The sequence below is a fragment of the Brassica napus genome, chromosome A8, assembly GCF_020379485.1.
Source record: "Brassica napus cultivar Da-Ae chromosome A8, Da-Ae, whole genome shotgun sequence".
In the NCBI taxonomy this organism is placed as follows: domain Eukaryota; kingdom Viridiplantae; phylum Streptophyta; class Magnoliopsida; order Brassicales; family Brassicaceae; genus Brassica; species Brassica napus.
In genome coordinates this window covers 22,239,741-22,263,946 of record NC_063441.1, presented here as the reverse complement: position 1 = coordinate 22,263,946, position 24,206 = coordinate 22,239,741, and the positions used below count along the sequence as shown (strand labels likewise).

The 24,206-nt window shown below is 37.0% G+C and overlaps 9 protein-coding genes and 1 long non-coding RNA gene across 14 annotated transcripts; 3 read left to right on the top strand and 7 right to left on the bottom strand.

Moving 5' to 3' along the window:
• Window positions 1-936: 936 nt before the first annotated feature.
• Window positions 937-1,796, bottom strand: LOC106433203 (uncharacterized protein At1g08160-like). The gene has a single exon (XM_013874048.3). It carries the CDS (start codon window positions 1,703-1,705, stop codon window positions 1,079-1,081), a length of 627 nt encoding a protein of 208 aa, XP_013729502.2. The 5' UTR covers window positions 1,706-1,796; the 3' UTR covers window positions 937-1,078.
• A 36-nt stretch (window positions 1,797-1,832) lies between these two features.
• Window positions 1,833-3,447, top strand: LOC125577187. Its single transcript, XR_007315559.1, has 2 exons — window positions 1,833-3,071; window positions 3,145-3,447. It is a non-coding gene; the product is annotated as an uncharacterized LOC125577187 (long non-coding RNA).
• A 443-nt stretch (window positions 3,448-3,890) lies between these two features.
• LOC125577186 (cyclin-dependent protein kinase inhibitor SMR2-like) lies at window positions 3,891-4,555 on the bottom strand. Its single transcript, XM_048738291.1, has one exon. It carries the CDS (start codon window positions 4,383-4,385, stop codon window positions 4,062-4,064), a length of 324 nt encoding a protein of 107 aa, XP_048594248.1. The 5' UTR covers window positions 4,386-4,555; the 3' UTR covers window positions 3,891-4,061.
• A 719-nt stretch (window positions 4,556-5,274) lies between these two features.
• LOC106362276 (UDP-D-apiose/UDP-D-xylose synthase 2) lies at window positions 5,275-7,906 on the bottom strand. Its single transcript, XM_013802133.3, has 9 exons — window positions 7,548-7,906; window positions 7,227-7,319; window positions 7,040-7,147; window positions 6,528-6,642; window positions 6,311-6,444; window positions 6,126-6,227; window positions 5,949-6,041; window positions 5,733-5,868; window positions 5,275-5,648 (listed from the first exon to the last, which is right to left on the bottom strand). Exons 1-9 carry the CDS (start codon window positions 7,824-7,826, stop codon window positions 5,536-5,538), a joined length of 1,173 nt encoding a protein of 390 aa, XP_013657587.1. The 5' UTR covers window positions 7,827-7,906; the 3' UTR covers window positions 5,275-5,535.
• Window positions 7,907-8,381: 475 nt separating this feature from the next.
• LOC106362277 (aspartic proteinase 36-like) lies at window positions 8,382-11,512 on the bottom strand. The gene is made up of 10 exons (XM_013802135.3): window positions 11,188-11,512; window positions 10,546-10,675; window positions 10,226-10,470; window positions 9,921-10,148; window positions 9,690-9,852; window positions 9,543-9,616; window positions 9,370-9,463; window positions 8,925-8,994; window positions 8,768-8,839; window positions 8,382-8,694 (listed from the first exon to the last, which is right to left on the bottom strand). The coding sequence occupies exons 1-10, from the start codon at window positions 11,430-11,432 to the stop codon at window positions 8,516-8,518; spliced, it is 1,500 nt and encodes a 499-aa protein (XP_013657589.2). The 5' UTR covers window positions 11,433-11,512; the 3' UTR covers window positions 8,382-8,515.
• A 172-nt stretch (window positions 11,513-11,684) lies between these two features.
• BNAA08G27080D lies at window positions 11,685-13,894 on the bottom strand. 3 transcript variants are annotated; one of them, XR_001273037.3, is made up of 9 exons: window positions 13,655-13,894; window positions 13,545-13,585; window positions 13,214-13,277; window positions 12,922-13,110; window positions 12,649-12,720; window positions 12,383-12,558; window positions 12,179-12,299; window positions 12,061-12,110; window positions 11,685-11,986 (listed from the first exon to the last, which is right to left on the bottom strand). XR_001273037.3 is itself a non-coding variant. In XM_013802142.3 (8 exons), exons 1-7 carry the CDS (start codon window positions 13,817-13,819, stop codon window positions 12,182-12,184), a joined length of 825 nt encoding a protein of 274 aa, XP_013657596.1. In that variant the 5' UTR covers window positions 13,820-13,894; the 3' UTR covers window positions 11,685-11,986; window positions 12,179-12,181. The 3 variants fall into 3 exon arrangements, 1 of the variants encoding a protein (XP_013657596.1); XR_001273038.3 differs by having other exon boundaries at window positions 13,214-13,282; window positions 13,655-13,832; XM_013802142.3 differs by lacking the exon at window positions 12,061-12,110.
• Window positions 13,895-14,485: 591 nt separating this feature from the next.
• Window positions 14,486-18,094, bottom strand: LOC106362278 (GABA transporter 1). Of its 2 annotated transcripts, none has more exons than XM_048738289.1 (6): window positions 17,437-18,094; window positions 17,053-17,352; window positions 15,678-15,962; window positions 15,442-15,572; window positions 15,132-15,371; window positions 14,486-14,931 (listed from the first exon to the last, which is right to left on the bottom strand). In XM_048738289.1, exons 2-6 carry the CDS (start codon window positions 17,069-17,071, stop codon window positions 14,551-14,553), a joined length of 1,056 nt encoding a protein of 351 aa, XP_048594246.1. In that variant the 5' UTR covers window positions 17,072-17,352; window positions 17,437-18,094; the 3' UTR covers window positions 14,486-14,550. The 2 variants fall into 2 exon arrangements, with proteins under 2 accessions (XP_048594246.1, XP_013657590.1); XM_013802136.3 differs by having other exon boundaries at window positions 17,053-17,283.
• Window positions 18,095-18,345: 251 nt separating this feature from the next.
• On the top strand, window positions 18,346-19,869 carry LOC106362279. Its single transcript, XM_022690456.2, has 4 exons — window positions 18,346-18,783; window positions 18,889-19,100; window positions 19,177-19,447; window positions 19,528-19,869. The coding sequence occupies exons 1-4, from the start codon at window positions 18,625-18,627 to the stop codon at window positions 19,867-19,869; spliced, it is 984 nt and encodes a 327-aa protein (XP_022546177.1). The 5' UTR covers window positions 18,346-18,624.
• A 962-nt stretch (window positions 19,870-20,831) lies between these two features.
• LOC106362281 (mRNA-decapping enzyme-like protein) lies at window positions 20,832-23,685 on the top strand. 2 transcript variants are annotated; one of them, XM_048738290.1, is made up of 8 exons: window positions 20,832-20,999; window positions 21,079-21,119; window positions 21,196-21,248; window positions 21,495-21,639; window positions 21,916-21,972; window positions 22,124-22,241; window positions 22,476-22,940; window positions 23,010-23,685. In XM_048738290.1, the coding sequence occupies exons 1-8, from the start codon at window positions 20,832-20,834 to the stop codon at window positions 23,064-23,066; spliced, it is 1,104 nt and encodes a 367-aa protein (XP_048594247.1). In that variant the 3' UTR covers window positions 23,067-23,685. The 2 variants fall into 2 exon arrangements, with proteins under 2 accessions (XP_048594247.1, XP_022546398.2); XM_022690677.2 differs by lacking the exon at window positions 23,010-23,685 and having other exon boundaries at window positions 22,476-23,006.
• Window positions 23,285-23,938, bottom strand: LOC106359398 (photosystem I subunit O-like). The gene is made up of 3 exons (XM_013799111.3): window positions 23,858-23,938; window positions 23,701-23,773; window positions 23,285-23,593 (listed from the first exon to the last, which is right to left on the bottom strand). Exons 1-3 carry the CDS (start codon window positions 23,910-23,912, stop codon window positions 23,317-23,319), a joined length of 405 nt encoding a protein of 134 aa, XP_013654565.3. The 5' UTR covers window positions 23,913-23,938; the 3' UTR covers window positions 23,285-23,316.
• Window positions 23,939-24,206: the final 268 nt, after the last annotated feature.

The window sequence follows — 24,206 nt, the reverse complement described above, 5'->3', positions numbered from 1 at the left end:
AAAAAGGTAAACATATTTTAATAACGTTAAATTTTGTTAAAATAGAATGAAAAACTATTCTCATAAATAAATAAAAAATTTTGATGAAATTTGAAAATCTTCGAATCGATAACAATTAATTAGTAATATTTCAAAACCCCATAAACTATTATAGCAGTAGAATCTCAAAAAAAAAAGTTAAAGTTCTCAAACATTTATTTGCCAATAACCATCCTTAAATCTTTGCTCATTCAAAAAAATAATATTCTTTACATAAATTGGAAACAAGTTTTGTTTTTTAACTAGAGACCCAAGTTTAAATTATACCACTAAAATATTTTAATATTTAATTGTTCAAAAATATATATATTTATATATTCGAGAGTATACAATGCATAGATGATACTAAACTGATCGCAAGAATTCTTTTTGGAAAACACAATATAACTAGTATAGTATACAAAGAACTTTTCAAAAATTTAGGAAATTTTTTAAACCCGCATCGCAGGCAAAACACCTAGTTACACATAAATGATTAAAAAAAAGAATATGTATAATTCACATTAATATTTGAATATACTCTGCGTATATATCTGCGAATTAAACATTTTATAAATTGTTGAGAAAAAAAAAACATTGTCTAGATTGTTTTAGATTTGTTAGCAAATTTACTTTTTTTTGGATCAAATGTTAGCAAATTTACTTTGTGAGATTTCTTCTTCTCTGTTGAGAAATGTATGTACAATTATACATACTAAAATATATTGTTGATTAGAAGCTTCAGTTTTGTTAAAGTTCAAAAACCATTTCCAACAATTTGAATACAAATTACAAAGTAAAACCTTTAAAAGAAACAATGGTCTGGACCCTTAGTTCTTGCAGGTGTAAGCGTGCTCCCCATGTAGTTTTCTTCGTTCCCGTGTATCAGGTGCGAGTGTAACGAGTTTTATAACGAAATGGTAAGACGTATGGGATGAATGCATACAAGAAGAAATTCAAAAAGTAACACACACACACAATCAATCAAGGGGCACATAGTAATTTGATACACGTATGACGCACACAAATAAAATAAACTCAAGTCGATAAATAAATTAAACTAAAGACGAGTCCGGCATAAAACTCTCTGGAATCCATTCAACGAGTTCGATGTAACATTGATCATCACCGGCGTACACACAGCCTTCAACGTACGTCTCCTTGACCGAAAAATCCACGTCTTGTAGCTCACTCTAGCCGTTATATACACTTCCATTTCAACCACCCCTTTAGTAGTTTCAGCCCTCAAGTCCTTCGCATTAAACTTGGACAATGCCACGTTGTGCGACACAAGCTGCGTCTCAATCCTTGTGTCGTTCTTTGGATGCTGCTTGAAGGCAGGGATCTCCTTGTGAGCCACGGACTGGTTATGGTGAGCCGTGGAGATGCGCATGGAGTGGTATCTCACAGAGACATGTTTCTCCGGGTTGTATGATTTGATCACATAGTCGAACTTGGCGCTAATGTGATCGTCCTTGGCAATGGCAAAGTCTTGGACCGACGCGGCTTCTACCGTGTAGACTAGTCGCTTTGGCCTGAGGGTGAGGTATGTGATCAATATGGCGAGACCCACAAGGAGGCCTAAAAGGATGAGGGCGATGATGATGCATAGGACAGGGTTCAAGCCTCTAGCAGGAAGGGCTTGAGGATGTGGTTGTGTTCTAGGTGGTGGGTTTGGAGGAACCATTGTTAGAGTGTATAACTTGATTGTTAGAAAAAGATAGAGAGTAAAGATTAATTTGATTGTTATGCTATGGTTTAATACATATCATTATATATATAAGAGAACTAACATGGATAGTTAGATTCTTTGCCTTTGTGCAAGGATTAGTCCCAAAACTATTCATCTAAAATTCTTAATTATTTGGCATTACTTGTGAATAAATCAAGAAATCTTGGAAGCTGGAAGATTCTTACTTTTTGCTTGTTTATTTTTTATTTTCATTTTTTTAGTTCTTTGCTTCTTCTTGTAATGTTGTCGTTATAACTTTGGATGTTTATAACTATCAACATTGTGATGCACACAGTTTCATTAACAGAACAGGATTCCACTCACTTTAGTTAACATCGTTGTGTTTAATTTATGCCCCCTTTGCATTGTCGGAAGCCTTTATTCCTTTCCCAAAATGTGTAAAAGAAAAAAAGAAAACTAGAAACCAAATTATGTGTGATTTAATTAGTTTTACAGTGACTATGAGAAAACCACAAAACTTTTTCTAAAATGATGGAAACTCGATTTACGACCTTGAACCACATGTCGAATTCTTTATTCACCAGAATAAACCAATGGGCCACACGCTCTTGGTTCATGAGGCGTGTTTACCTAACAATCACCACTAATAATTGTGTCAAAACTTATAAGATCCATTAGAGTAAAAATTTGTAGCACTATGTACGATCTTGTTTGCGTTTGTTAAAGATAATGGGAAAGAAAAAGTCTAAAGTAACAAAAAAGTGGTCATTGCATGCTGAGCAATGCAGAATTTGGTCGCCGGATATCCCTTGGAAGATCCTTTCTCCTTCACCTTCTCCACCAGGAGCTACACTTTTTTTTTAACATTCCACCACGAGTTACACATATATTGATATATATGCACGTAAAAATGGGTGATTTTATATATAGATTTGTACGTGTGTTTTGTATATAGACTTATAGATAACCGCATAGCCCCATACAAAAACATAGCATGCATACATGCAATGTCTACAAGCAACACCAAAAGGAATATTCCATTAGTTATTTGATTCGTTGAAATATATCACACAATTTTTACAAAATAAAATAAAATAAAAAAGATTTCACTTCAGCTATGTTTATTCTTGTTGAGTTGATTGTACTAATTACAGAAACATACTTTATAGTACAAAGAGCATGTGTCATCACTTTGCACTAACTCTTTTTCAAGTTTCACTTACTCGTTTCACATGCACTTTCTATATATATATATATAACCTTCTTCATAGACCTTTCACAATCGTCATCTCTCACCTCCGAAAGCATGCCTAACAACAAGAGCAAACACGAGGCAATACCTCAAGACAAAGATCTTCCGGTTAGTCGTTTAATGATTATTGTGATTATGATTATGTCTTCTTCTAATCTTGTTATGAACCATTCTAATTAAGGGATCACCGATAGCTACTACATGAATATGAACTCGGACGAGAGGAGATGGGAGATCGAGAAGTTGACCAAGGTCTTGGTCAACGGTAACCACACTAGTCCATTATGAATCTCTCTCTCTGACCGGGCAATTTCGGGACCTTTGGCAATGTTTCTCTTGGTATCTCTATTTATGTTATTGTGTCTTGTCTATCGGTTTGTAGTAAATCTTCTTGTTATCGTTTTGTGAACGGAACATTTTTTCTTGTTTGCACTATTTATTTTTCTTGAGGAGCTGATGACAATAATATATAATCTCGCAACAATGCCGGTCCAACACTTTAAAAAAAAATTGGATGCCCCAAACTCATTTTAAATTTTATGTCCGTGTTATTCATGTAAATTTTTTATAATACCCTATATACAACTAAAATTATTGGTTAAAATCATGATGCTATCAGCGGTTCTTTTGTCTATGCTCCGGACCGGCCATGTCTTGCAAATATTTATTAAGCTCTGCATAAGATGCAAGAAAAGAAACAACAGTTTTTGACCAAAGAAAAGAAACAACAGTAAACACTAAACAACAATATCGTATGGACCACCTGAGCCCAAGTGCATCAAGGTAGTCCTTAAGCCCAAAAGATCCAATACGATAATTTGTTTTTAATTACTCTAGCACCTAAGATTCAACTGATATCATTAATTCACCTACTATTTTTGCATTTATTATTTATTTTGTTATTGCTATGAGGATCAAACTGTAAGATACATAAAACAAAGTCGATATATACAAAATTTATGTACACAAACGGAGTTAAAGTTATAGGTAATAATACAAAGTGATCGAAACTGATGTCTAAACAAACAAACTTACACAATCAAGTTTGTGTTTTGTGGGGAAAGAAGAAACACATACAAGAGATATAACAGAAAAGATTCAGGCGCTATTACTCCTCCGTTTCTTACGGACGTGGTTAGGGTTATGAACAAAGAAAGTCTCTACCTCGTGGCTACCGACGTCGGTGGCTTCAAAGAACTTAAGATCTTTGGACAATTTTTTCTTCTTTGTCAGAGGAATCTCACGCGGTCTCTTTCTTGGCGCAGGAGGACAAGTCTCCAGCTCAGGAATCTTGTGGTCACTTGAAGTTGGTGTACATAGAGATCCAAACAACTCTTCTTGCTTCGATCCTTCTTCTTCTTGGTTTATGGGTTTCTGTTCTTCTACTTTTGCTTCTTCTAGGGGCTCGAGAACCTTAGACATGGTCACATGGATGTATGTTTTCTATATCGGAATGCTAAAGTTTCGTGAGATAATTTACCTTCTAAAAGGGAATAAATATTAATTTTTGGATCTAGAAAGCGATAGGCAGAGAGAGAAAAAGGGAGATTAAAGGGAGTGTATTCTGCGAAATGTCCATGTACTAGTAATACTGAATGAATGAATATTCCGTTATTCAATGTTTTTTGTGCAACTTTTCAACTGCAGGTAATTAGTTAGATAAATTAATTTCTACATAAACAAATTTCGTTGATTAAAACAAAATGAACACTGGAATAATAGTGTATTAGTTGAAATTTAAAGAAGCTTATCCAGAATAAATCGCAATGTGTCACATCATTCTTCAATGCTACATGTCACTAAATACGTACAAATGCTTTGCATAGGATACCCATTGTCATCGCTAATATAATATTTCATACAATTGATGTCAGTGTCTTTTATCCGACTTTCATTGGCCTTATTCGCTGCATCTCAGCCTATTAATTGAGCCAATCAGATATGGCCATGTCAGCCTCCACTTGTGTCTTGTTTGATATTGGGTTTCTATTGGTAAACTGGATCAGGATTGGGCTTATGAATACAATATCATCCACAGACATGGCATAACTTAAAACCCCAAGTGGCCAAGTCCCAACCCACTAAATCCAACTCAATCGAAATCTGAAGCTAGAATCAGGCCTCTACAGTCTTCATTCTTCATGCAAAGGTGCCTCATATGCATGCAGGTGCTACATGACACTTATACAGTCCCCTACTCTTGAGAAGGTCGCGTTTACGATGCATATTATGTACTGCTGCCGCTGCTTGGTAGCGACTGCATTGACTTTCTTTTTGCTTTAAAATTATAGCAAAAAGAGAAAGGATAGAGAAAATGAACATAGGACTGTTATAGTTTTAACTTAACAAACGATTCTCTTTTTTAGTTTTGTTTTTGGGACAAATACAAAGATATATCAAGCTTCAACGACGAATTCAAAAACATTAACAGTAATACTATAAACTAGAACCAACCACCATGATATCATCATTCGCTTAGAGAAGTGTGGTCTTATATTAAGGGAATATTGAGTAAGAAAACAAAAATAATAGGAAATAGTAGCCGCCAAATGGTTCGAGGTGACGATGACCTCTAAGATGCGACTGGTTTTGAAGTGGCCTTCTTAACAGCTTCAGCATAGGTCCTGTGCTGGTAAGTTAAGGTCGACTCAAGCAAGTCCCAAAGAGACGTCTTCGGGTTCCATCCTAATTATCAGAAAACAGTTTTGGTTTGGTTATGTTTCGAACGAGACAAAGCAAGTCAATAAAACAAAGAGGAAATATCTTTACCAAGTTGACGGTTGATGATGGTCATGTCTGGAATTCTCTTGTCGCTGTCATCATAACCTTCTCCATAGAATTCTTTGGAGCTCACATCTATAGTTGGACTCTCAATAGCTGTCTCTCCACTCACTTTTGAGTAGACCTGTCCATGTTTTGTTTTGCCAGCATTTGAGTATTCGAAAATCAAATTAGATGTTTTATAATGTGAACAAACTTTCTCACCTTAGTCATCATTTCCGCAAGCTGCCTTACTGTCACTTCATTGTTTGGGTTTCCTACATTGAAGATATGCCCATTGGCTCTCTCTGGGTTTTCCTGTTAAAGATTCCACAGGCAATTTAGATGCAACTTCTTTGAAAACAGTGCAACAAACGAGAATAAACAATGAGTGAAACTCACAATCATCAAGAGGACAGCTTCAATGGCATCTTTGATGTAGATGAAGGTTCTCTGTGATTCTCCACCATCCACAAGCTTGAGAGGCTCACGCCTCAGAAGGTTCTGAAAATACCCCCAAAATTTGAAAAAGTTAAGCAGCAGCCAATAAAAGAGGAAGGGTTATACGGACTGAGCATGTAACATACGTTGCTGAAGCAGGCTAGGACACGAGGGACACCCTCGCTAGGACCATCAATGCCAGGGATGAAATCCATCCTAGGTCCAATCCAGTTAAACGGTCTCACAATGGTGAACTCAAGTCCATTCTCAGCACCCTCAGCTGCAACCATAAACAAAAGAAATTGAGAACCTGCCTCTAGGTACATTGAATTTGCTATCATGTAAGAAAGAAAAACCGCGTACCATAGACAAGTCTCTCAATCAGTTGCTTAGCACAAGCATATGACCACCTCTGCTTCTCAATAGAACCAAAAATGCAAGGAGATGTATCTTCTTTGAGTACATAAAAATCAGGATCCTGAAAAAACAAGACGAACATCAATTGTGAGTGGTGCAGAAATAATAAATACAGAGACAGACGTAGTACTAGTAATAATAACTAAATTTTACTTGATATAAGAATACTAAGCAAAAAAAAAAAAAAACTTCTCAGGTGGTAGTAGTTGGGACTCAAAGCCATACACAAATAATTACAGGAAAATAAACTACATTTTCTCAAACTACTAAAGGGGGTAGTGACAGGCTCAGAACTAGCTCACTCTACTCTCTGAATCGAGTTTTAAGAAGTCTAAACAACAACAACAATCTCATATTAAATTTCTGAATCCATCTTCAGCGAGTGTGTCACTGTACAAATAACATAGCTTCTTGATCCGCTTGACACAAAACGACATGATCAGAGTCAAAAGCCAAACCTGACGCAGAGGATGATCCTTTGGAAGAAAGCTACCAATGGTCTTCCCATACACTTCACAAGTGGAGAAGTGGATCAGACGCTTGTTGTTCTCTGAGCAGTACTTAACCTACACATTGACCACCTCAATGTCACACAACTAACATCCCTCAAAGATTGAATTGCTGCATTAATTGAAAAACACATACCACAGGGAGAGCATCGATGAAATTGCTGTAGATAGTGTCAAGAGGACGCGTATTGTAATCCGCCGGTGTACAGATCGCCGCCAAATTAATCGTCTGCATCGCAAAAACAAAAACAAACACATTCACAATCTCGCTACGACACCGTATCGATAATATACATAATACAAACGAACGAAGCACGACGGATACGCAATTTCAAATTCAATTAATGAATCAGATCTGAGTGTACTATCACAAATCGCTAAACAACACCTTCGCAATTTCGATCTGCTAGATCTGAGATAGTGTACAACCAGCATTACGGAGGAAAAGAGATTTTACCAGATCCGCCATCTTGACGAGCCCCTCGAGCCTCGAGTCATGCTTGATGTTGATGCGATGGAACTGGATCCTCTCGGCCCACTCGGAGGTATCAGGCTCGAGCAGGTGCTTGATCTTGTCGTTGTAGACGTCGAGCGCGAGGACCTTGTGCGGAGTCTCGTTCAGGAGCTTCTCGCAGAGGTGAGAGCCGATGAAACCGCCGGCGCCGATCATGCAGATCGTGAGCGGCTTGATCGGCTTCCCGTCCAGATCCAATCTAACGGCTCCGTTGTTCGCCATTGTCGGTGGATGGAGGAAAGGAATCAGAGAAACGCGTTGGATCTGTTGTCACACGCTATACTAGAAGATAACAATCGGAGTCTGATATTTAAAGGCATGTGGATGAAGAAGTCTACGTGGCATTAAAATTAATTTATTATTTTTTTTTTATAATAAAACTCAATGATGGATGTAGGATTGTTCACGTGAAGTTTAGTTTTGAATCTAGAGATTAGTAGTGTGCTAATAAGCTTTGATCATTTCAATTTTTGACTAGATCTTGACTCTGCGCTGTTATATATAGGTGTGTTAATACATCATTTTCTACATTGTACAGTCCACTATAATATAATAAAATAAATGATGTTGCATTATTGTTTCTTACATCGCATTATCGCTATGGACTTCACCTGTTTACACAACGCAAACAGCATCTTCTCTGTGACACATTTGTAATTATTCAAATATATTTTGGATTATTAGAGAAGAAGAGTAGCCGACAGAAGAATAACTTGTAAAAACTATTTGTCATAAAAGATATTTTGTTGAAGAATGCTGACGGTGGAAGTTTCCTAATTTGTAAGTAAGAATTAATTAGTGGTAATATATGTGATAATAATATTACAACAATAAGCTTGTTTTTTTCTGACACTCTTAGCTTTTCAGGAAAGTAAGTTAAAGTCATCTCCGTGGCAGTTAATGCTAGAAAGCTACAAGAAATGGAGGAAGTTACGAGAGAGCAAAATATGGAGAAGGAAAGCTACTTGTAACAAGAACAAGTAATAATAATAATCACTCTCTGAGCTCTTGCTATCTCTCCACTGCCCCGTGTTTATTACGTCTTTGCTTCTTCCTCCTCCTGTCGCTGAAACGTTCACTTCCAGAGAGCCTGTAACGTAATCAAACGTCCTCATACTACTCTCATAATGTATGGTGGGTTATATTAAATCAAACAGACTCACAGTCGTATACTGCCCATCCAATCCGTTGGCGGACAAGATCGTAGACCACCACTTTGTCTTTCAGAACCAAATCTGCATAGCAAACCATTTGAGAAACAATAATTGTAATGTTTCAGCTTTACTTGATCGAGTTGCTAAAAGAATAACGAGTGTTTACCGCCAAGAATCGTTATACGATGCTGCTGCGGCGATCTCTGGAAACCAATGCACCATATCGAACTTCCTGACTGATAGATAGCAAATGATATACGAACAAAAAATATATGAAGTTCCGATAGATAATGTTTAGCTAAAGGCTGCGAATGAATACATGAGAACTATCTTCTATAGAGTGTCTTGCATGCCTAAGTAAAATATTAGAACTCATTTACATCTGCTAAACAACCAATCATGACAATCCCAACGCCTAAATTTTCCATTTTACTCATGTGCTGATTCGAGTTAGTCTTATATCCCTCACTAGTGGCTCTCTCACTCTAACAAACTCATAACAGCTCTAACCTACTAGATTCAGTCCTAGGCTAGAGACAGAGTAGACCTGTAGCTAAGAGTTGAGCAGCTATAACTTTTTCAAAGTAAGTAGTATATGAAACTATGCTTACACTAGAAAACATCTGAAGATAGTCACGAGGGGTCAAGACCATTGATGCACCACCAGCGAAGCTCAAACTAACTTCTGGAAAGACATCAACGTCACTGCAACATGAATACAAAATCCTTTTTAGCAGCTTGACAGCTCTTTTTATATATTCATGCACATTGAGAGGAACTTTACCCAGATGTGATATCAAAGCACTGGTAACTCTCATAAGTAATGGGACGCCCATACTGTGAAACAGCACTTGATATCTGCAGGTTGAAAACGGTTTATGAATCTTCTTTCTTGTAAGGTGTAATCAAGACAGAAAGAAAAAACACTCACAGCTTGGACGAATGGATTATAAGCTTCGTCAGGAAGATAAGCAAGAGTGGTCCCTGTATCAATGATCGTCCCATCACCAGTGGCTATTGTGAAAACAGATGGATCAATGGGTAATATCTGATTGTTCACAGCAATGCTCTGCAGGTTCACATTATAATGTAGCCTGAAAATGTTTTTGTATTATCTTCTTAGGTTCAGAAAAAGATATAACAAATAGGATTGAGAACTCACTGTGATGGAACAAGAGGAGTATAGACAGTATCAGGTCTCTTGATCTGACCAAGAACCATTACACCTCCACCGTTACTATCTCCCTTCAGACAATGAGAGAACACTCGCGGCGCGAGTCCTTGCGTAGCGAGCTGTGAAATTACAGATAAACTCCCCTGGCCTAACCCAAAGATGCCATCAACTGCTCTCCTAGGCCTCTGTAAATCTCCGGTTTGTAAATTGCTACACCTGTTTTGTCAATATCGAAGATAAGCATCACATATCATGTTCTTAAAAGAGCATGTTCTTGGTGCTAGCTAGCTTACCCGAATACAAAGGGAGCAGAGGAGTTTATAGCCAAGGTACTGGTGATGACGGTATCAAAGGAAACGAAATCTGAGATGTAGTAACCAGAAGTGCCACTTCCATCACCATATTTGAACGCATAGGAGCAGAGATTGTTGGGAGAACAGCCAGATTCCGACTCGAAATTCGAGGAGCATCTCTTGTCTGAACATGAAACCATTGAAGCTGAGGATGAGGATCCAGGATCAAAGAAACTTAGCTCAATCTGGAAACACAAAAGAGAGTTAAAAACAAAGTGATCGAATAGATGTATTAGAGGAAGGTTTATAAAGATGTATACTTGGAGTTCACTAGTCTTGGGGCAGCCGTTGCAGGAAGAGCAGGCAACCCATAGAACATCACTTCCTGTGTCGATTTGAACATTGAACTCTCTTGGTGGTGTCCCAAGTTTAACCTTTGTATAGTAAAGCCTGTCATGAAAGCAAAAATAAAGATTCTAAAAAAACGAATTGACAAGAGACAAGAAACAGTATCAAAGACATTCAATCTTAGTTCAAATCTGAAAAACATGATGAGGCCAATGCTGCTAACTTAGTCTCCACAACAAGCCATAACAAAGTTCATTAATTTATAATCACATTTGATGAAAAAAGAAACCTTTAAGACAGAACTGAATCGCATTGAGACAAAGTAAATCATGCAATTTAATTTGGCTCAGAGACTGTACTGGGAATTTCATTACAAAGTGTGATTTTTTTGGATATCGGAAAATAAATAAAGAAAAAAAAAATTCAATTTTAGATTTAAAAATCTTTAAGACAGCCTAACCAGAGACAGATTAGTTCATGCGATTCAGTTTGGTCCGAATACTGAGAATTCCTAAAGTGTTTTTTTTTTGATATGTGAAAATAATTTAAGAAAAATTCAAAAAATCGAAATCTAAAATTGGATAAGCAGATGAGTAAAGAACAGTAGTATATACCCAACGAGAAATGGATCGGAGGCTCCATAAACGGGAAAATCAACAACACCGCCGACGGGAGATTGCAGCAACCTTCCATGGCGAGCTGAATCAAAAGCTCTGAGCTCAGCCAAGCTAAGTTCGTGGCTCGGCGGAATCAATCTCTCTAGCTTGAGAACCGAGTCGGAGACGCAAACTATTGTTGTCGCAGCGTGTAGAAACACGGCAGCGATGATGATTACTCCTGAAGGAGAATCCACCGCCATTTCTCGAGTTCGAACTTAGAAGAAAGAGGGAGAGAGGGAGAAAGCTGTCAAGCGAACGTTCTGATATTCTGATTACAGTTAATAAAGTTATTTTCACATTTTTGGTGATTAATTTATGCTAATTTGCGCTCCATAACCATAGCTTTGCATATAATTATTATTTCGTATCATTTATTTTGAGTAAAATGAAATATACTATACTACTACTATTTAGAATGCTATTTTCAATTTTAGCAAAACAAATTACGCAACTCCCACGAAGAATGTTAGTCTTTATTCTTTTTTTCTCTGACAAAGATTTAGGCCATTAGATTCTCATAAATACAACAAAAATGTCTGAAAGAAAAAAGAAAATTGAAGCGTGCTCTGTTTTAGTCTTTGAATACCAATATAGATTGGAAGAAAGGATTAACTATTGCCTCTGAATATGGCGATAACACCAATCCAATCAGAACTAGAAAACAACCAAAAGATAAGAGATAGTTTATTGTCTTTGGTGAGTGAGTAAAGGAGCAACTGTCTTTTTGAGATAGCCTTCTGGTTTAAGCAGTGATCTGGACAATGTCAAGAAACAATATCAGGAAGGTGCATGAAATGAAATGATGTTTGCTCAAATAAACTTTTCTACCTCTTCACTAATGACAGCTTCCATGGAAAATATATCAAACCAAGTGCTTTCTACAATGAACGTTTTTCTCCTTAGTCTTATGATTCAAAAGGCTTAAGAGAGAGATAAGTTTGGTTACCTTTCATTGATCTTTCAAGAGAAGTGAGGTGCAGGAGAGAAGTTGAGCTACTTCCTCTGGAGTTGCTGTTCCAAAGCCTTGCCATCTTATTCTCCCGGATTTGTCGAGTAGGAGAATATACCTGAAAGACAAATAAGAATGTGCAAAAGAGTGAATGACTCTATTATGCCCTTCTTAACTTGGTGAAGTGGAGACTTTCTGTACCCGGTGAGAAGGTTGAGAACTTTCATTTGTTTTCGGAAGTGATAATGGTCCCCAAATGAGTAAACAATCTGCCTCTGGAGGACACTGTTCTCGCTGTTGTTCGGTTTTCGCAAGACTCGTAGAAGTAGTTTCTTTATGGGAGCCAAACCCAACAGCCATTTGTCTATAAATGAAACCTGTAATTGCAAGAAAACAAGTTTACATGAAGAAATTGCGCAGATTCTGAAGTCTGATTATGAATAGCACAAACGATAACGGATCAGTACCTCAAACAACTGAAGATCTTTCCTGTCGCCAAACGATTCAACAAATGGTTTGCTCCACGAGCTGATCATATCCTGTCAGATAAAGCAAGAATTACACAAGCTTTATATATAAGTTCATACTTATCAACGAGTCCTTCACCACTCTAACAACATTGTAGCATGCAACTACTACTTCCTACGCTTAACAAGCAACACTTGCGTCTTCAAAACTGCTAACCAAAAACACTTTCTTGGTTCCATTAAATTATACAACAAGGTGGAAAGTATCTGTACCTGAGAGCTAGCTCGGAAAGACAGACACACCAATGTCACCTTAGGAACATCCAAACTCTCTTTGTTAACCTCATTGCTGTTGGAAGTAACAGGCAGCTTCATGATTTTCCCATTAGAGGAAGTCACTGCTAACACCGGAAACTTCATGGCCGAGACAGCAGGGATTAGAGTCTTGCTAGCAGCAGCGATCTGCAAAAAAAAAAAAAGAACATCAAATGACAGTTACAGGGATAGCTACAGCATCTAAACCGTGCATAGCTAAGTAATAAGAGATATAAGTAGCATCCATTACCTTACCACCATGTTCTTTGAACTCTTTCATATCAGCAAAGTATCCTCGATTCATCTCATCATTACTGCCCTACATCACATCATAATTAACTTCTCATTGACTCAATATATCTCGAAAATGCCGAACATTTGAGAGAGAAAGTTTGTTTATTTCTCATTAGTTTCAAACTGTCTCAAACAAACTACACTAAACCAAAAAGAGTTAAACCGGAATTAACCAATATAATTAAACTCAATACAATTAAAACTCAATGCTGAACCTGGATCTAAGCAAAAAAAAAAAACCCCAAAAAGTAATCGAATCTGAATAAAAAAGGAGGAAGCTTGCTTACAGTCTAGCACGTTCGTCCTCGATCGCTTTCTTGTTCCCAAACTGCACAATCGAGAGCTAAATAGTCAACGATTCTCCGATACTCGAATTGAATAACTTCCTCAAAAGTACCTGATAGAAGTCGAGGAACGAGCGTGTGGTTGATCGAAGAGCTGGTAATCGCGAAGGGAGAGATTCGTGATTCTCGTAGCGAGTGAGATTGAAGAGGACTTGATGCTGGTTCCGATACACTGATCTACATTTCTGCTTCAGGAATCGATTCAAGGTCGTCGCCATTGTGGAAGAAGAGCTTAAACCCTATTTGGTTAATGCCGCTAGGGAGAACTGTGTTGTAAAGCTTGAAGACCTGAACCAAGTGTTTCTCGGTTCAACCTGATTAAACCGATATTTTATTCCCCGGTAGACATTTCCGGATTGGTGATATCCAATGAGATAATTGTTATTTGTTACATCGGATTCGTGTATTTTGTTACATAAATATCAATAAAAACATGAAATTGAGTATTAGGATTTTTTATTTTTATTTTAACATGTATATTCAATTAATTTTTTTTATATTCCAAATCTTCTAATGTTTTCGGGTATTCGTCTCTTTTATTAAAAAAGAAAATTTCATTCAAACCTCATTTTGATCATACATTATATTAGGTTAAATGTTAAATATAATGTATAATGAAAAATGTTAAACATTTTAATTTTGTAAATTACATTTTGTTAAAAAATTATTCTCGTGCTTTTTATTAGATAGAGTTCGGTAATACTCAATTACTCATCACATAACTGTAAATAACACTCTATAATTTATTTAAAATTATTTACATTTGGAATGGAAATAATTTGTTCGGTTCGGGTTGTTTAATTACAAATGTTGAGGCCTACTTTTATGTGCTGTATGTGTCCATTCTACATGAAAGAATGAAATATTAACTTGCTAAGCATGGATATTATCAAATTTTGATTTCTCAGTTTTCGCTTAACAACAACAACCTCTCTTTGCTTTGCATGTTTTATACATCCGCAAAGAGTTTATACGTTTTGGCATCAAGAACAATCTGCCTAACTGCCGCGACCATAGCAATCACCCCTAAACAAGAAAACAGCACGGCGATTATAGTGTTGATCCAAAAGATAAAGCTTTTCTTAGATGGCTTGAACGTGAAGTTGAAAAACACCACAGGCAGAACAAAGTCTAGAGGCATGAAACCAAAAGCACCTAGCAAAGAGTTTACATCTCCAAAAAATGGAAGCATTGCCGCAAAGATTGTAGCAACCACGACGAAGAGTGAACGGGCGGCTAGTCGAGGGATGACATTGCGGATAGAGAACTCTTTCTTTGTTGGATCGCTAAGTGCACTTTCCAAAATATCGTTTATAGGTTGTAAATACACCTGCATAAAAGTGAAATGATTAACGTTAGTCAAAGCCGGTTTTGGGCACAGCAAGACCCCCCAAAATTTATAATACATAAATCGGATAGACTTTAAATTATCGATTTTTAATTAAAGATTAACTTAAAATATTTGTTGCCCTTCTAAATTTTAGATTCTACTCTGACGTTAATGTGTAGTGACATGTAATATATACTTACCACGGCAACGGCCGAGAGTTGCAGGACGGTGAAGAGGTTGATGAGAAAAATGAACCATGTAGGAACTAAGTAATGGTTTGTCTCAGGATTCAAAAAGTTGGTGAAGAGAAGTCCATTGGCTTTATTACCAAACGCCCAGTATCCTGAGATGGCTACGGTGAAGAATGTCACTATCACTACTGCGTAACACATACACAATCCTTTAAACATTTTTCCTTTTACTGGTGCCGCCAATGTTGCCTGCATTGCATAATGAAAACATTAATTCAATATCAAATTATCTGTGATAAGATTAAATCATATATCAAACCTGAATTTCTGGTATAATGCCATTGCCGTATGTAGTAGCAATAATAGCCATAGCATTAAAGATCCCAAACACTTTGGTTTCCTTGTCACCAACTATTGCATAGTCTTTCTCCGGTCCATTTGATTTATTTCCTGATATTTCAAAGAAATGTTTGTGATTTAATCCACAATTTTGACCTGGTTAAAACAATCTAGACATTTGTATTTAAGATTTAAAGAGTAAGAGGTTTGGTATACCAATAATGATGGATGCAGCAGCGGCTAAAGCACTGTAGAGAAGGCATAGGACGAGGGAGAAGAAGTTGATGTGACGTAGAGAATGAAAAGATGGGATTTGTGCCAAAACCAAGAGCAAGCCTCCAAAAAGAATCACAAACTCAAAGAGTTTCATTTCACCGTTTGGCTCCATTATCAGATAAATTGCCTTAAGGCACTGGCCTCCCAAGAGGGTATTGGCGATAACCACACCATAGCAGACCGCCATTTGTATTGGTCCCACGTAGTACATTCCCCATTTTGGCCCTTTACGTTGCATATCATCAAGTTGTTAAGAGGAAAACCAAACTTATCGTAAAACAATGAAAAATTTGAATTTAGCATAATACGTGTTAAAAGCTTCTTAGTTGTAAACTGCTTGTTACATCTGAATGTACAAAATAAAATTGGAAGGTATATGATCTAGGTCCAGCTTTATGTTAGCTTTACCAGGAATCCAATTTATCAATTATTCTACCTGTTAAAGCAGATCTATACTTGATCCTCCTTTGCTTATATAAGATAAGATTGTATTATGTCATACACAGGGTTATGTTTTGACTCACACAAATTATTTGTTAGTTGAAAGCTGACCAAATTTCAGTATCAGAATTTAAAGCATTTCTATCTCTTAGATTTATAATAGACCTCAATCAAAAATATGAGATTCTATTTAAAAAAAAAATATAGAAAATTCTCTTTGAGCATTTTACACTATCTCTCCTCTTTTATTAATCTTATTTTTAGTCATGATTCATGAGAAGATTTTATAGACAACTCTAATGAAATTGCTCTAAAATGAAAGACAAAGAGAGAGATGGATAGCTAACATATAAAAGTTGATTCCAAAATTGATGTGAGCCTTCTGGGTCCAGACTATATTTCATCAAATTAGACAAAAGTCAGGAAAAGTGTATAGTATGAAATTAAATGTATTTTAATTAGTTTTTCTTATATTTGAAAAATCGTCGTCGGTTCATATTGCATGTCAGCCGAAAAACATCAACCAATACCGAGATTTAAGTAATTCCAAGTTGCATTCCCACCCAGGCCAATATTCAAACTTTTATAATCCACATACATTACCTTACTTTATGGGTGTGGATTAAACATTATTTTTTGGTCAGAAGTGGATGAAAGAAATCATTATTTTTTTTTTGGTCAAAGGTGAATGAAAATGAAATAATTGAAGTGGTGTGTCATGTGGAAGTTCATATAGACACGTATGTCTGTCTATAGCTGCATATCAATTTCAAATTAAATTCTCAAAGGATAAACTTTAATGCAGCTTTTATCCCTTTGAGCTAGACTTCTATAGTATACAGACGTTAATATGAACGGTGAATTTTTTTTTTACCGAGGATGTGGTGTGCCATGTCCCGGAACCGAAGGTAGCGGTGACCGAGTGAAGCATGGTGTTGGAGAGTAAGGGAGAGGAGCGTGTACGAGTAAAACGTGACGGCTGCTCCTCCCACCAAACACGATATTCCGGCGGCCCATCCCAAGAACTTGAAAGCATACGGTAAACTCAATAAGGGAGGCGCCACTATCGACGTCGTCAAGTGGAAACCGCAGTGCCACCATGTGCCTAGTTCCCATCACCATCCATTATCCTCAGTGATATATATTATACTTTTGTCAATAACATATACTAAATCTGAAACAATCAATAGATTACATGTTTTGATTCTCATTTTGAAACGATATACATAACCGGTGCGGATCTATATATAAAACGTACCTTTAGACTTAAGGACGAAGAGGGCACCAGCATCAACTTCTTCACTTGTTTTTCTTCCATCTCCTGAACGCTCTTCTTCGCCCATTTTTTAGTTGTTCTTTCTCTTCACTCGATTAAGTAATTAGCTTACTCGGTTCCTCACTTTTATAAGTCCAAAACACCAGTCTCGTTCATATCATTTTTTAGTCAACGTTCTATCATATCGCTTTATAATATAAAGTCTTTTATTTTGTAAAATATTAATTCTTAATATAAAGTTCGTTGTACAGTTCAAGGAAAAAGATAATTTGGAACACTTCATGCGCAGAATTTTTGGAACTCTTCACTGACGTGGCATATTACAGGTTAAGGGTCACACATGCATGTGGCAAAAGCTAAATTGTGGGAGCAACAAGAAGACCAAGATTAGTAAGACAGCGAACTGATAAAAATGTTAAGAATGGTTTAGCCAAAGAATCAGAGGAAGAATATTTTGTTTGTTTTTCTAATCTGTTTATTCACTTAAATTAAGGTGGCTACGTGCTTCCTATTCAAGTAACAATCAATCATCGCCATATACTGCACATAAACAGAGCGCGTGGCTATGTGTGTTAAAATGCAACGTGACTGAGTTCTACGGAACCGTAATTTTTTAATGAGAATCTCAAAATCCCATTTTGTTCTATACCAAGTTATATTTCCTTCTCCTCATGTTTTCTCTTTGTAGACTTAGCTTGAAACTAACTTATATATGTGTTTTTGTTTTTATTGACCAACCGATGAATTTGATAAGAAAACAATTCATTTTTAATATTTTTACATTTTAATTAGCATGTGAAGCTTCTGAATTCATCATATGCATCTGTAGAAGTTAACTTGTGGGAGAAACGAGACAGAGATTGGTGAACTGTCAGTGGCGTCTACAATGTAACAAAGATGAAAACTAAGACAGCCAAAAGTATAAAATCTGGAGAACATAGCCAAAGGAATTAGAAGACAAATATTTGGTTTGTCTTCTTACTTTGACCATTCAGACCGTTTTGTGTTCCTCCCAGATTCCAGGCAAGTTATATTCTCTTCTGGTATGTGTTTTTTTTTCTGTTCTAAGACTGTTCATGTTCTTGGTTTTGTCATTTTGGTAAATATATCACTAAATTTGCTACATCAAAAATCATTTCTCTTTTTGTATTGTGACTGTATCCAGGTTTGATGGGGGATTCTTCTGAAAATTCAAAAAGAGTTAAGCTTAGTGATGGGAGATTCTTAGCTTATAGAGAAAGTGGAGTTCCAAAGGAGGAGGCAAAATACAAGATCATTCTTGTTCATGGCTTTGGAAGCTCTAAAGACATGAACTTCTCTGCCTCAAAAGTATAAAAAAATAATGCTCTTTGGTTCTTGTCTCTTGATGTTTGAAAAGCCTTTGTTTTTTTTTTCTTGTGGATCAAGAAACCTGACCTAGATTTTGTTTCTCAGGAGCTAATACAAGAGCTTGGTGTGTATCTTCTATTCTATGACCGTTCTGGATATGGAGAGTCAGATTCAAATTCAAAACGTTCACTGAAAAGTGAAGTTAATGACATAGTAGAACTTGCTGATCAGTTGGAGATAGGACCCAAGTTTTACCTAATTGGATTATCCATGGGATCTTACCCAACCTGGGGTTGCCTAAAACACATACCTCACACGTAATCTAAAGGCTAATCAAATAAGTTGTGAATAATAGTTAAGAAACTACTGAGAGTAATATGTTCTTCTTTGCAGGCTATCTGGTGTGGCTTTTGTTGCTCCGGTTGTGAATTACTGGTGGCCATCGCTTCCTAAGAATCTTATAAAGGAAAATTACATGGGAGGTCTTATCAGATGGGGTTTAAGGATATCGAAACTTGCACCTGGACTGTTACATTGGTTAGTTATATTTACACAAAAGGTCTTGGCATCAACTAGTTCGGTTCTTGAGAGCAAGCAAGTCTACTTCAGTAGCCATGACATGGAGGTGCTCAAGAGAACCACTGGCTTTCCTATGTTCACTAAGGTCACTTCCCTAGTTTTCTACACCAAACTTTCCATTTTTAGAAATAATTCAATTCTGACCTATATTACTCTACCGTGTAGGAAAAGCTACGTGAAAGAGATGTTTTCGACACTTTAAGAGATGATTTCATGGCTTGTTTCGGACAATGGGACTTCGAACCAGCAGATCTAAGAATTACTCAAGAGAGTAATGTACACATCTGGCATGGGAAGGAAGACAAAGTTGTTCCGTTTCAACTTCAAAGATGCGTGCTGCAGAAGCAACCTTTGATCAACTACCACGAGATCCCTCAAGGTGGACATCTCATCGTGCACTACGATGGCACTTGCGATGCGATTCTACGTGCGCTGTTGCTTGGTGAAGAAAAAAAAATCTGTATAAACCAGTTCCTGATGAAACCATGTAAAAAAAAAGTTGATTAGTTTGGTGTTTGTAAATGATTCTTTATTCTTGATTCATTTAAAGAAAATAATATATATGTTCAAAGTGTATACAGAGACCCAGCTCTATTGACAGAGAAAGAATGGTCCTGTACAGTGCCGTCCCAAACTTTTACGTGGCCTAAAGCTTGTCAGAAAATGTGGCCTTCTAATGTAACTTTTATCTAAAATTATTAAAAACAATGGTAGTAGTAATATTCGAACCCAAAATATAGAAGTTGTACTCCACTTATTAAACCATTTCATCTACAAACAACTTCATAAATTGTGGCCTATAATTTACTTTATATTGTGTGGCCTAAAGCTAATGCTTCATGTGCTTTAGTAGAGGGACGGGCCTGGTCCTGTAATATATCCACAATATGGGAAGATATATGACAGAGAGAAAGAATGCACCACATACAGGATCTAGTTTGCACTAGGTGGCATGTGGCAATATTTATGTAAAATTTTTTTTTTTAACAAATTTCAGAGCTTGAAATTTTTTTAGGGGGTTTATATCTATATAATTTCTTCAAAAATTTTGGAGGTCTGTTACAAATGTTTCACTTAGCATGCCTCATGACCGGTCCTGGTTCTGGATCCTTTAGATGCAAGGAGAGCGGGTCTGATCTTCCATAAGAGGATGGAGATTTTTTTGGAAGTTTAAACTGTTAGAAGAAAGCACATTTTGGATCTTATATCTGAATGGCACCGACGAAGATGGCACCAGCATCATCAACCTCTTCCCTTGTTTTTCTTCTTCGCCCATCTTTGTTAACGAAACGTTTATGGTAGGCCCATAATGATTAAGGCCCAAGCCCAATTTACCATATATATCCTATTTTCTTTCCAAGCGCTAAAGTGTTTCTTCTTCTCCAAGCTTTACGTAAATCAGAATCATCCTTAGGGTTCTTCCGATTATTAGGCTAAATCGGATTCGAAACTTCCTCAATTTTACAAAGATGTTTCAGAACGGGAAGCTGGTCCCACCGAAAATGCACCAGTACCAGAACACCACGAGGCTCCTCAACCTCAAAGTCCTCCGGCGAATCGATCCTTTCATCGAGGAAATCCTCATCACGGCAGCTCACGTCACCTTATACGAATTCAACGTTCAGAAAAGTGAATGGGTGAGTTGTAATCATCACTCATTATCGTATGATGCTGATGATGTTTGCTTCTGATCTTTCTTTTTCTTGTTTCATTCAGAGTCGTAAGGACGTTGAAGGATCTTTGTTCGTCGTCAAGAGGTAAGTTTTTAACTTATATTGTGATTGCTTTCTTGAATCGTTTACAATGTGATTATTCAATTTCGTGTTATTTCAGAAATAGACAGCAGCCTCGGTTTCAGTTTATTGTGATGAATCGACGTAATACAGGTTAGGATTCTCTTCTTAGCGTTTGAATTTTGATTTATATAAGTAGTTTAGTACATAGTTTTATCTGTAATTTGAATTATATAAGTAATTTGAGTTATATAAGTAGTTTAGTACATAGTTTTATCTGCAATTTGAATTATATAAGTAATTTGAGTTAGATAAGTAGTTTAGTACATAGGAAGGTTTAGATCCTTAGTAGAATTGGTTTCTTGATTAAGGAGTATTGTTGAATTTGTTTTTGGATAGATAACCTGGTGGAAGATCTACTTGGAGAGTTTGAGTATGAAGTGCAAGGTCCATATTTGCTTTACCGTAATGCAGCTCAAGAAGTTAATGGCATTTGGTTCTATAATCAAAGTGAATGTGAGGAGGTTGCACGGCTCTTCGAGAGGTACATTGCTACTCAGTGCATATCCTCGCGTAGAAACTGGTTTTATGATTCGACAAAAAAAAATCTAGCTGCATAGATACAAGTAGGTATCAATTGTTATCAGTTTTTGTTTGACTAGTATCAGACAGATTCTTGTTGGCAAACATAGTGTGATTTTGTGAAGACGTTTCATGTAGATTTTTTCTTATATAGTTTGGTATGGCTTAGATGCTCAGCATTATATATGTTTATTATTTCTATACTCTTCTTCGCCTAATGGTTCCCTTGGCGTGACAGGTTACTTATCGCATATTCCAAGGTTAACCAGAAGCCAAATAAGCCATCTTCAAGAAGGTAAGAACTTCATGTTTAGATTACTTAGCGCATAGACATTGTGCCATTAGTTGTATGAGGTGGAAAAACACTGATAATCTACATAACTCTTTGAGCTGGTATCTTTCCTATATGTAAAATTGAGTTAAAAAAAAAAAAATATGTACTGCAGGGAGTTTGAGGAATTGGAAGCTGTGCCTACAGTGTCAGTTATGGATGGTCCTCTTGAACCATCTTTAAGTGGTAGAGATGGTGCTCCTAATGATCCTGCTTTTGTTAACTTCTTCAGCGTAAGTCTCTCAAAGCTTTTAATACACACTCACACTATCGCCTTCATGATCATGACAGCATCACATTTGACTAACAGCATGAGGGCTTCCTATTAGTTTTAGATTCTTGAATTATCTTCAACTTATTAATCGGTCCAACTTAGATTCTTGAGTACAAGCCGTCAATTTTCGTTACTTCTAAATTCTCAAGCTGTAAGATTGAACTTATCAATTTTGTTGTTGGCTTGACTACAGTCTGCGATGTCTCTTGGCAACACTACTAGCGGGTCGGCAAGTGGACCACCATACCAGACATTAGTAGATACTCGACAACCTCACCAACCCACCATTTCCCCTGCGGCAGCTGCACCTCCACAGATACTATCACCACCGCCTCTACCATCCTCCTCTCCTCTAATGCCTCTTTTTGACAACAATCGTAATCGTATCAGTAGCAACAAGTCCAACGTTCACACAGATTTGGTGACGCCGTCCTCTTTCTTCAGCCCCCCACGGATGATGGCACAACCACACTTCATTCCTGGTTCATCTATGCCATCTGCTCCTCCTCTGAACCTTAATAATACGACTTATTACCAGCAGGGCCCACATGGCACTCCGATGCTCCAGCCTTTCCCACCACCATCACTCGCTCCTGCACACAATGGCTCATTTATCAACAGAGACAAAGTCAAAGAAGCCCTGTTAGCTCTGGTTCAGGTTTGTTCTCTTACAACATTCACTTCTGGCTTGAGCTACTGCCTGAATCTAACGGGTTGCTTTTGACAGGAGAATGAATTCATCGACATGGTGACCCGAGCTTTACAAAATGCACATCAACCATGAAGCTGAGCGGACTCGGCGTGGGGGTTAGATGTAGAATGCATAGTTAAAACGTAGTTTTGTTCTCTATGATAACCTTTTGAACAAAGTGTTGATGGAACCTTCTTCTAATCAACATTAAGAAACAATCTTGTCGATATTGAATGAAACACCAAACATAGCAAAGAAAGAACGCTTCGTACTGAGTAATAATATTACACACAAGAGAGGGACAATGAGAAAGATATATTACAAATGAAACTAGAGAAATGGTTTATCTCTCGAAGTAATCTTCGGTCCTGCCTTTGAATCCAATTTGTCCGAAGGTGAGACAGATGAAGAGACCTAAGTGCCACGTAACCAACCACAACCAGAACTGTGAAGTGAGAGCTGGAGGAGTTGGGAAGTGAGCGAGCTCATTTCCTATGCTCTCGAAGAAGAGACCCGTCAAGCTCTTCCCATTTATCGCCGGAATACTCGACGGAGCTAGCCACCCGATCAGCCCAAACCCCACCACGTTTAGGTCTCTCCTCAACCAGTTCCTCTCAAAGCTTTTTTTTTTTTTCATTTGTCACACAAATAAAACTATTTATTAGAGAAATAGCCTAAAGATACCTTATAAAACAAGTTAGGACTCAATAAATAAAGAGTAACCCACCAAGTGAACCTTCCTCCTGATGCTCCGGCGACTCTAAGAGGGTTATTTGCTCTTAATGTTGGTTTTAGAAAGGCTAAAAACATCACAAGAAGTTACAAATCAATATAGATGAACTCTAGCTCAATTATTCAAATGATGAGAAGAAAGCAAAAAGTACATGAAGAGAAGGCTTTGGTGTTGATGCGTGAAACAGATGATCCTCCGAGACCCATCACCGTTTTCTTCTATGTTTAAGTGCTAACCCTTCCTAATTTCTCAAAGGCTTTCCTGGCAGCCAAATAATAACTTTGGTCTAACAGATTATGTGTTTGTATATTATCTTCTACTTAACATGCAAACCTGGACCTTTCTGTTTATTCATTTACTCAATTGAATTTTTATTTATTATTTTATTTATCTTTTATTTTTACGTTCAATTGAACGGTCACCTGTTGAAATCCAAATTTAGTTTAGTTTCATCTCTAATAAAACATCAAAAATGACATTCATCACACCAAATATTAAAA